At 43.7% G+C, this 12,053-nt stretch overlaps 1 protein-coding gene across 1 annotated transcript in view; it reads right to left on the bottom strand.

Annotated features, from left to right (window-relative positions):
- The window catches only part of LOC147125235 (actin-binding protein WASF3-like), a 116,242-nt gene that overhangs the window by 56,819 nt on the left and 47,370 nt on the right, over nt 1–12,053 (bottom strand). Inside the window, exon 2 of the mRNA XM_085999678.1 lies at nt 8,436–8,594. Coding sequence (XP_085855804.1) covers nt 8,436–8,568 — 133 coding nt within the window. The 5' untranslated portion in view covers nt 8,569–8,594. The remainder of the gene's footprint in view (nt 1–8,435; nt 8,595–12,053) is intronic.

The raw sequence follows: 12,053 nt of genomic DNA on the forward strand, positions 1-12,053 counted from the left end.
CTCTGATGCCATTTTCCATCATCATTTTTTTTCCAAAATGGAAGTTGTAGTTTCAGGCCTCATTTCTGTGGAGACAGTAGTACCTGGCACTTAATCCAACCCAGAATGCCCCCTTGCTGTAGATTGTTTCTTTGTTATAGTACTCCGAAAATGGAAATAGTTTTACTGCAATTTAAATGAAATGCTCCCCCAACCCTGTGTAGCAGTTGTCCTTATGGACCAGAACGTCTCAGTTTCAATTCTCAGTCTTTGCTGAGATAGCCAATCTCATTCAGGATGGTAGTCAAAGTGCTACAACTAGCCTTAGTGCCCCTGGGTTAAGAAAAGGGTGGAAAATCAGATGGGGCTCCTTTTCCTAATCCTACTCGAAAAGGTTCTATACGTGGACATTGGGTCAGGGCAGCATCAGGTTTGGCTCTGATGCCACCCATGGAGAAATAGCCAGCTGATACTCACAATCTAGGCTCACAAATGAAGAATGGTTACTTGGCCAAGGTACATGAGAACAGCCAATGTGCATGGAATGGTACCCCAGTAAGATCAGCAATGCGAAAAAGGCTGTTCTCTCAATAGAATCCAAACTTTAGCAACTATTCTGCTGACAACTACAGGAAACTTTGTGATATCCGGCACCGACGGGACCGAGCTGTTGCCGTCCCATCAAAACTGCCGGACAAACCAGCGCTAATGTTAAAACATACAGAGCTTTTGAGCTCCGTATCTGGCAACAAACCCTGTTGCTTAGCAACAGCTTCTAAACAGTCGGCCGTACCTTGCAAGCGTCTCTGTAGCTTAGCAACAGCTTCAGCTAGTCCTTGCAGAGCCTGACTGGTGAAAAAAAAGCAACGAAAAGAAAAAAAACTTACTGAACCGACTCCTGAATTTTGCCGGTGGATCGAGCATTCCGGACAGTTAACCTCCGAATAAACCAAAGTTTCCTGTAATTGTTTTCATCTTGATCAAAACATAGAAACATAGGAAAATAGGAGGAGTAGGCCCTTCGTGCCTGCTCCGCCATTCAGTATGATCATGACTGATCCTCTAGCTCAATACCATATTCCCGCTCTCTCTCCATACCCCTTGATGCCTTTTGCGTCTAGAAATCTATCTATCTCCCTCTTAAAAATATTCAGTGACATGGCCTCCACAGCTTCTGTGGTAGAGAATTCCATAGGTTCACCACCCTCTGAGTGAAGAAATTTCTCCTCATCTCAGTCCTAAATGTCCTACCCCGTATCCTGAGACTGTGACCCCTCGTTCTAGAGCCCCCAGCCAGGGGAAACATCCTCCCTGCATCCAGTCTGTCTAGCCCTGTTAGAATTTTATATGTTTCAATGAGATCCCCCCTCATTCTTCTAAACTCTAGTGAATACAGGCCTAGTCGACCCAATCTCTTCTCATACGACAGTCCTGCCATCTCAGGAATCAGTCTGGTGAACCTTCGCTGCACTCCCTCTATGGCAAGTATAACCTTTCTTAGGTAAGGAGACCAAAACTGCACACAGTACTCCAGGTGTGGTCTCACCAAGGCCCTGTATAACTGTAGTAAGACATCCTTGCTCCTGTACTCAAATCCTCTTGCAATGAAGGCCAACATACCATTTTGCCTTCCTAACTGTTTGCTGCACCTGCATGTTTGCTTTCAGTGACTGGTGTACAAGGACACCCAGGTCCCTTTGTACATCAACATTTTCCAATCTATCACCATTTAAATAATACTCTGCTTTTCTGTTTTTTGCTACCGAAGTGGATAACTTCACATTTATCCACGTTATACTGCATCTGCCATGTATTTGCCCACTCACTCAACTTGTCTAAATCGCCTTGACGCCTCTTTGCATCCTCCTCACAACTCACAATCCCACCTAGTTTTGTGTCGTCAGCAAACTTGGAAATATTACATTTGGTTCCCTCGTCCAAATCATTGATATATATTGTGAATAGCTGGGGCCCAAGCGCTGATCCCTGAGGTACCCCACTAGTCACCGCCTGCCACCCCAAAAAAGACCCATTTATTCCTACTCTCTGTTTCCTGTCTTTTAACCAATTTTCAATCCATGCCAGTATATTACCCCCAATCCCATGTGCTTTAATATTGCACACTAACCTCTTATGTAGGACTTTATCAAAGGCCTTCTGAAAATCCAAATACACCAGATCCACTGGTTCTCCCTTATCTATTCTACCAGTTACATCCTCAAAAAAGTCCAGTAGGTTTGTCAAACACGATTTCCCTTTCATAAATCCATGTTGACTTTGTCCAATCCCGTTGTTATTTTCTAAGTGTCCTGTTATCACATCCTTTATAATAGACTCTAGCATTTTCCCGACTACTGATGTTAGGCTAACCAGTCTGTAGTTCCCAGTTTTCTCTCTCCCTCCTTTTTTAAAGAGTGGGGTTACATTTGCCACCCTCCAATCTGCAGGAACTGTTCCATAATCTACAGAATTTTGAAAGATGACAACCAATGCATCCACTATTTCCATGGCTACCTCTTTTAGTACTCTGGGATGCAGATTATCAGGCCCTGGGGATTTATCGGCTTTCAGTCCCATTAATTTCTCCAGCACCATTTTTTTATTAATACTAATTTCCTTTAATCAAATCAAATCAAATCAAATCAACTTTTATTGTCATTGTTAGTGCACAAGTGCAGTACAACGAAATGTAGGCTTGCGGCTCCCGAGAGTGTACAATTTGGATTATTACACTTAAACATTTCAACATACATTTGTACATATATATTAGCATAAATATGACCATAATAAAGTGCATCGGCAGATGTGCAGGCTTTAGTGTTTATTTGTGGAGTTCAGTAGGATGACAGCCTTCTCACTAGACCCTTGGGGCTATAAATTGAGTGGGGGCGCTAACTTCACCGGGGTGCTACTTTTAGCACCCCGGAAAAATTAGCACCCCCACGACGGAAATTGAGTGGTAGCGCCCCAAGAGGGAAGTGGGGCGCTATTGGAAGCACCCCGCATCCCTCTTGGGGCGCTGCGAGAGAATATCGCGGCGCTACGTGCCACGGTTTGCAGGCCTTCTTCCCCTTCTTAAAGGGGAGGAGCCTTGCACAGCACGACCCGGGGCCCAGCTGGGCCCCCGGGGATCGGGAGTGCCGGCAAAAGAGCCTGGCACTCAAGAGAAGTGCTGGGCTCTTGCAGCGCAGCTGGCACTCTGCGGGGGGGGGGGGGGGGCGGTTCAGGAGGCCGGGGACGGGACGGGGCTGGCAGGCGGCCAGCAACAAAAGTGGCCGCCCCGCACTTCGCCTTTAAATAGTGCCTCCCCGGCCACAGGTAGGCCCCCCTGATCCCGTCGGACATAGTGTCCGGCGGTAATTCAGGGGGTGCTCCCGAAGATCGCGGTTGGGGCGCGAGCGGGGCGCTGAGCACGGTGATGATGTCATTGCCTGCGACACCATCCCACGGGGCGCTACCAGTTAGCGCTGCCGCTAACCTCTCGCTGAATTTCGCGGGAGGCGTGGGGCGCTAGTTGCCTAAGAGGGCGCTAACGGGAGGCGCAAAGCAACTGACTTTTTCCCCCTTGGTTCCTTAGCATTTCTGGGAAGTTATTTGTGTCCTCTTCCGTGAAGACAGAACCAAAGTATTTGTTTAATTGCTCAGCCATTTCCTTGTTCCCCATTATAAATTCTCCCGTTTCTGACTGTAAGTGACCTACATTTGTCTTCACTAATCTTTTTATATACTTGTAGAAGCTTTTACAGTTTGCTTTTATGTTCTTTGCAAGTTTACTCTCATACTCTATTTTTCCCCTCTTAATCAATCTCTTGGTCCTTTTTTGCTGAACTCTAAACTGCTCCCAATCCTCAGGCTTGCTACTTTTTCTGGCAACGTTATATGATTCCTCTTCGGATCTAATACTATTCTTAATTTCTTTTGTTAGCCATGGTTGAGCCGTTTTTCCTTTTGTGTTTTTGCGCCAAAAACATGGATGTTCCTTTCTTAAAGGGACTATGCAGGCATTCCATACTGCTACAAATCACTTGATGCTTTCCAGGAGGCTTACTTTAAATATATTCTACCCTTTTGCTAGCATATGGGTCAAGTCTCAGGACACATTTTAACATTCATGAAACGGAGCAAAATTAAAACAGATGGTTGAGAATTCTGTCATGAATCATAGATCATAGAATGGTTACAGCACAGAAAGAGGCCATTCGGCCTGTCGAGCCCATGCCGGCTCTCTGCAAGAGCACTTCAGCTAGTCCCACTCCCCCGCCCTTTCCCCATAGCCCTGCAAATTTATTTTCTTCAGGTACTTATCCTATTCCCTTTTGAAAGCCACGATTGAATCTGTCTCCACCATTCTTTCAGACAGTGCATTCCAGATCCTAACCACTTGCTGCGTAAAAAAGGTTTGTCCTCATGTCACCTTTGGTTCTTCTGCCAATCACCTTAAATCTGTGTCCGCTGGTTCTCGGCCCTTCTGCCAATGGGAACAGTTTCTCTCTATCTTCTCTGTCTAGACCCCTCATGATTCTGAACACCTCTATCAAATCTCCTCTCAACCTTCTCTGCTCTAAGGAGAACAAGCCCAGCTTCTCCAGTCTATCCATGTAACTGAAGTTCCTCATCCCTGGAACCATTCGTGTAAATCTTTTCTGCACCCTTTCTAAGGCCTTCACATCCTTCCTAAAGTGTGGTGCCCAGAATTGAACACAATACTCCAATTGAGGCCAAGCCAGTGTTTTATAAAGGTTCATCATAACTTCCTTGCTTTTGTACTCTTTGCTTCTATTTATAAAGCCCAGGATCCCGTATGCTTTTTTAACTGCTTCCTCAACCTGCCCTGCCACCTTCAATGATTTGTGCACATATAACTCCAGGTCTCTTTGTTTATGCACCCCCTCTAGGATTGTACCCTTTAGTTTATATTGCCTCTCCTCATTCTTCCTACCAAAATGTATCACTTCACACTTTTCTACGTTAAATTTCATTTGCCACGTGTCCGCCCATTCCACCAGCCTGTCTATATCCTCTTGAAGTCTATCACTATCCTCCTCACTGTTCACTATACTTCCAAGTTTTGTGTCATCTGCAAATTTTGAAATTGTGCCCTGTACACCCAAGTCTAAGTCATCAATATATATCAAGAAAAGCAGTGGCCCTGGTACCAACCCCTGGGAAACACCACTGTGTACCTTCCTCCAGTCCGATAAACAACCGTTCACCACTACTCTCTGTTTCCTGTCACTTAGCCAATTTTGTATCCATGCTGCCACTGTCCCTTTTATTCCATGGGCTTCAACTTTGCTGGCAAGCCTATTATGTGGCACCTTATCAAACGCCTTTTGGAAGTCCATGTACACCACATCAAATGCATTTCCCTCATCAACCCTTTCTGCTCCCTCATCAAAAAACTCAATCAAGTTAGTTAAACACGATTTGCTTTTAACAAATCCATGCTGGCTTTCCTTAATTAACCCATATTTGTCCAAGTGATTGTTAATTTTGTCCCGGATTATCGTTTCTAAAAGCTTCCCCACTACCGAGGTTAAACTGACCGACCTGTAGTTGCTTGGTTTATCCTTAACAAGGGTGTAACATTTGCAATTCTCCAGTCCTCTGGCACCACCCCTTATCTAAGGAGGATTGGAAGATTATGGCCAGTACCGCCGCAATTTCTACCTTTACATCCCTCAGCATCCTATGATACATCCCATCTGGTCCTGGTGACTTATTTAATTTAAGTACAGCCAGCCTTTGTCAATTTTTATCCCATCCAGTATCTCAACTACCTCTTCTTTCACTATGACTTTCGCAGCATCTTCTTCCTTGGTGAAGACGGATGCAAAGTACTCATTTAGTACCTCAGCCATGCCCTCTACCTCCATGTGTAGGTCTCCATTTTGGTCCCTAATCAGCTCCACCCCTCTTCTTACTACCCGTTTACTGTTTATGATTCATTATTCTGGCAGCTATCACAGCTTCTGCTAGTTACTCTTGAATCATTACTAATCATCCTGCCAGATCACCTACTTCATTGTTGCAATTACTTTGTTCAAGGGTTGTCTGAAAGGGCTGGAGATGGAGGCCCAGATGAAAACATACATTGCAGGATTGTTTCCAGGGTGGAGGAAGAGGTTGAGGAGGAGGCTGGTGAGAAGCTCAGCGGAAGCCCTGAAGCTGCTGGGAGAAGAAACAGCAGGGCAGAAAGGGGAGCAACACATGGGAGATATAGGAGTGCGGCTGAAAAAGAAAAAGATAGACTTACATTTATACAGCGTTTTTCACGACCACTGGACGACGTCCCAAAGTGCTTTACAGCCAATGAAGTGCTTCTTTTGAAGTGTAGTCACTATTGTAGTGTAGGAATGAAGAGCAAAGGCAGCAGCGGATTGGGCGTAGAAGTGATAAAAGTAGGCTTAAAGCAGCCAAGAGTCAGGAGTTGGAGACAAAGACAGGAGGGAATTCAGAATTCCAGGCATGGTGGGACCTAAAAGAAATCAGTGAGGCTAGAGGGTTTGTGTAGCCAGGAGAAGAAAATGGAGAGGAGCTGAGCCACAGGAACATGGTCAAGGAAAGGGTCTGGAAACTAACAAGACAGGCAGGAGTGGACCAAGAAATGGGGCCAGAGGTTGATGAGGCCAAAGAAAAAAAGGAGCTGGGTGGTGGAAATGTAAAGCACCACAGCACCATCAGTGGTGAGAGACCTGCAACTACAATGTGACTGATGAGTGTTTACATTGGAAATTCCCATTATAAATGTTGCATAGGCAGTTTCAATTGTAAGTCTTGACATAAAAAGCATTAGCCAAAGCCGTGACAACAGGAAGTAAGGTTTGTAAACAGGAAATATGCATACACAGAAGATTTTTAATAATAGACAGATTTTCCCCCTTCACTTTTCTTGTTTCTGAAGGCTGACTCAATTTGGTGATGGTCTACAGGCACCACCTTGCACCCCACCAAAACAGCCATTCTTCATGTATGAGCTAAGCTAATGAGCATTTGCAAGCTATTCACCCGTGTGAGGCATCACAGCCATGCCCAGTCCATTCACTCTCAGTTTCCGGCAGTGGTCATTGGATAGTGATCAGGAACAGGGACACTGACTGATTTCCCCCTTTTCTAGCCCAGAGGCATTGAGGCTCAAAGTACATTTAATATATATTTTTTCCCTTCAATTTTCTTCTCCCTGAAGACTAATTCATAATTATGCTCCACAGTCACCATTTTGCACTACATCCAAGTAGCCATTCTCACCCAGCTTAGATCAGTTAACTAAGCACAGGCCAGGAATCGAAACTGGGGCCTTCTTGGTCAATATAGCTCCATATTATACGGGATGGTGCACTTTTCAATATAAAACCATTGGGTCAGCTCTATTATTGTACTTTTATACATGATCTTTAAAACTGTATTCTAAATGTGCACCATATCTTAATTTTATATTGTTTCACAGTAGAATTGTTAATATTTCAACTTTATTACAAACAATTAAATTTTTTATAAAATTATTTATTCTAGTATTTAAAAAAATTAAATTTGTGGTTCTCTGCCTGGTCCACTATCTTAAACTAAGATAGGTAATGAAGCAGAGAGGTTTCCGCCAGATTTATGCTAGCACTTTGTGTAGGTAAATATCATAGCAAGGAATGTCAAGTGCTAGAGATCGGGAAACTGTTCCAATTTATGTACCAGCAGCAAACACTCCCAGGTCAAGCACAGCACATGCAGGGTGAAATTTCCTCCACCATCTTCCAACGACCTGCCATAACTTCAACTTTAATAGAGCACACACTACTGCATCAGTGTGATATTTCCAGTTCCTATACCAAGCATTGCTCTGGCCTTTCTGAGGGAAACTGTCAATGCAATGCTAGAATATGGGCAGCTCTGTGCTGTGAACCCATGCTTGCTAGAAAGTGGGTTGAGGCTATCCAAACCCATGTAATCTAAGCAGCTCCCAAACCCACGATCTCTACCACCTAGAAGGACAAGGGCAGCAGGCGCATGGGAACACCATCACCTCCAAGTTACACACCATCCTGACTTGGAAATATATCACTGTTCCATCATCATCGCTGAGTCAAAATCCTGGAACTCCCTTCCAAACAGCACTGTGGGAGTACCTTCACCACATGGACTGCAGCGGTTCAAGAAGGCAGCTCACCACCACCTTCTCAAGGGCAACTAGGGATGAGCAATAAATGCCGGCTTTGCCAGTGACACCAAGATCCTAGGAACGAAAAAAAAAAATCTCCTTTGCAGCCAGCAGGGAATGGATGGTTTCCATCACATCGAAGGGTGCAAACTCAGTCTGTCACTCACTTCCCCAGAAACACATTTTTCTTATATGAATGAGAAATCTTTGTATGAACTCAATTCATTAAAAGGGAGCGATTCAGGCAAGAATCACTCTTCAAGTTTACAACAGAAAACAGATGAAACATGAAGCCTTGGTTACGTACTGAGACTGCCAAGCTGCTTTATAATGGCAGCTAACGTGCTGTTTGTCACACATTCCAACTCACTGGTGACACCTTCTGGTAAAGCCCCATGACACAGATGCCGTGGTTCAATGATCCTCTTGATGAGCGGCATCTTTAGTTCAAATCGGCATCAATTCCCTGAAACAGAATATATTACATAAGAAAGTTAGACAAGGCAGGGATTATCATGTAAAAGTAGTTATTCTTTAACCAACAATATTTCCCTCACAGTTGCTCTGGTGAATCCCCCATCAGTTCAATTGATATCAGTGAATTAATTGCATTTTTATAACAATCCATCATGGTCACTTTTTTCCCCCAAATATTTTAAACCAAATTCAAAGTCTCAAACTGCCTAGGTGGGATTTGAACTTGCGTTTTTTAAGGCCTTAGTCTAGACCTTTGGATTACTAATCCAGTAACATAACCAGTACACTATTCCCCAATGTCCTGGCCAATATTTATCCCTCAATCAACATAATAAAAAACAGATTATCTGGTCATTATCACATTGCTGTTTGTGGGAGCTTGCTGTGTACAAATTGGCTGCTGCGTTTCCCACATTACAACAGTGACTACACTTCAAAAATACTTAATTGGCTGCAAAGTGCATTGAGACATCCAGTGGTTGTGAAAGGTGCTATATAAATGCAAGTCTTTCTTTTTATTACTATCGTACTGTACTGTTCGACATATAAATTAACAACCTCATTCAGAGAGGCCATAAGAATATCTAGTGCAGAAACTGAAAAATTCACCCTGATAAAGTTAGGTGCTCTTTAAAAATAAATCTGTTTAAATTAAAGAACAGAGATCAGAGGAATAGGAAACAAGTGCTTTCTTTCTATTGCCCCTCCAACAGCAACCAATGACACGCTGCTACATTGAAAAGTGAGAACAGCATTCGGAGGTTACAAATATTCCATTGGACACCACTCTGCCAGAGCCCCAGCATTACTATAAAGTGCTTATTGTGTCATTGCCATCAGATGCAAATGAAAAGCACTCCAACTATCAGCTTGCACAGTTGCCTAGACCTGGTGACAGTTGGCTCCCCACAACCGTTATTGTTTATGTTTTTTTAAATTTCAAAAGTTATTATTTACTATTTCTTGTATGACTTCCTCATGCCATGAAATGCTATTAGCTAATAGAGTACCCACTGGTTTAGCTGCCAAGGAGTCTTCCTATAAGGCCAACAAAAATGAATCGGTAAGTAAAGATGGTAAACATAATCTTTAAATCATATTTGTGGGGAGTCATGTATCTTTTTCCTGCTGGAATGACTTTGCAAGGCAGATGTGTCACATGGCTCCCGACTGCCTTAACCTGCCACAATGAGAATGAACAAACTGTCCTCTCTCCACCCTGACTACAAAATACTCACGAGCCTTTGGCTGCCCTGCACATCTGGATGTTAAAAATAGATCGCTGGCAAAACAAAATTGCTGGGCAGACAGCCAAAAAAATGCTCGTCTACAATGCAGCTTTTGTGGAATCACAGGAGGCTTGTTAGTTGATACAATGGTGACAGTGCTCAATGAGCCCACAACAAATCACTTCCTTATACACCCACATGCAAATATCTATAAATTAATATTAGAGGGATGTCTTCTTGCACCCAAAAATTGAGTGATGTCAGTGTTGGAAAGCAGAATTTTTTTCCCCTCCCACCTTTAGGCTTCCTGTGTCAATATAGAGCCCTCTCAGGTCAGGTATAGCACAGGCAAATAGAGGAAAGCTCTCTCTATTCTGTCTAACAATGTACTTTAACCCCAACCTCAGAACAGCTTCCCTACGCTACTACTGCAGATTTTTACATCACGGATATCTGTAGCCTCTTTAAGGGCACTTGCTATTATACAGCCAATTATTACCCTTTAAGGGCAGCTTTGTGCTGTGGGTTGAGACTGCCTAAACAGGGTAGACTGAGGACAATGTCATTTGTTCATTCCCATTTCGCATTGGACCTTTGTAGCTGCTGCCAGAGAGAGGACATTTTTGTCCCATCAGTCAAAAGGTAAGACTGCATTCAATTAACCCACTTATCATACAGTACTCCATTTGCAAAAATGTTTTATTCAGCTGCTTATTTGCCTGCATGCTTGCCTGTGCTCACTGACAAGTCATCAGTCATGCATGTGTGGCTGTAGGAAGAGATAGATTCAGTGGATAACAATACAAGATCAAACTGAAGAGGCAGTTCTGAAATTTGAACGCGTACAGAACTCTGATGTGTTCTACAAAAAGAAAATACTGCAGATGCTGGAAATCTGAAATAAAAACAGAAAATGCTGGAGATACTCAGCAGGTCAGGCAGCATCTGTGAAGAGAGAAACAGAGTTAATGTTTCAGGTCGATGACCTTTCGTCAGAACTGGAAAAAAGCAGGAAATGGAACAGATTTTTAAGCAAGGTGCCGGGCGAAGGGGGAAGAGGTGTTGGGGGTGATAGAGGAGTGGACCAGGGTGTCGCGGAGGGAGCGGTCCCTTCGGAATGCTGAAAGGGGAGGTGAGGGGAAGATGTGTTTGGTGGTGGGATCATGCTGGAGGTGGCGGAAATGGCAGAGGATGATCCATTGAATGTGGAGGCTGGTTGGGTGAAAGGTGAGGATAAGGGGAACTCTATCGTGGTTCCGGGAGGGAGGGGCAGGGGTGAGGGCAGAAGTGCGGGAGATAGAATGGACACGGTCAAGGGCCGTGATGTGTTCTAGTCAGGTTTAATTTTAAGTACCTCAGAGTGTATTTATCCATAATGAACCACGGGCTAAATATAGTTTACATTTATGTGCACGTGCATAGACAGCCTCCATTTTGAATGTGGGTGAGCTAAGCAGACTACATATTCCCACTCATCTGAAGCCTGATCCCCATCTCACAGACATGTCATTCCGGGCAAGTGCCAAGTGAAGGACAGGTGCTGTACCACAAGATGGAGAGGACAGAGAATAGGGCACATCGGCCACTCTCAGGCACTTTCTAGCAGCCCGTTATTGGACAGCATTTCAAATGTAGTCAACTTCATCTCATGCACAATGTGAAAATACCATTTGCACATGCAATAATGCATTCCTGGTGTCTGTACACACAAAGCGTGAATGCACATCATCACAAATTGGGACAATATTTTCTGTTTTTTTGTTAATATGTCCACACCGACTCCCTATTGTCACAAAGAAACATTAAACGGAGTTGTGCGGCTCTCAAAATTTGAATGTATTCTATTTGTCTCTTAAACCCTGTGCATCACATCGTGCAAAGTCCATCCGCTGCTCAAAGCTTATGCAGAGGAAGGGTTCAGTTCTCTCCAGGTCTGTGTGCATATCTTTTCAGGTCAAAAAGAAAAAAGGGGAATATTGAACAAGTGAATTCCAGTACTTACAGAGCCATCAGCCACCACACAGTAGTTTTGTTGGGTTCAGAAAGTTTGTAGAAGAATCCGCCCCATATGCAGCCTACTACTCCCAAAACAAACTGTTGCACATCATTGTAATTTTTAACATTTCAAACCTGTCAAAGTGTCACTCATTAGAAGTAACAATCATTCATTTTGGTTTAAAAATATAACCTATTTGAATGCTTATCACTCATAAATCTAA

The sequence above is a fragment of the Somniosus microcephalus genome, chromosome 1 (assembly GCF_052327205.1).
Source record: "Somniosus microcephalus isolate GS21.2 chromosome 1, FLI_Smic_1.0, whole genome shotgun sequence".
NCBI lineage: Eukaryota > Metazoa > Chordata > Chondrichthyes > Squaliformes > Somniosidae > Somniosus > Somniosus microcephalus.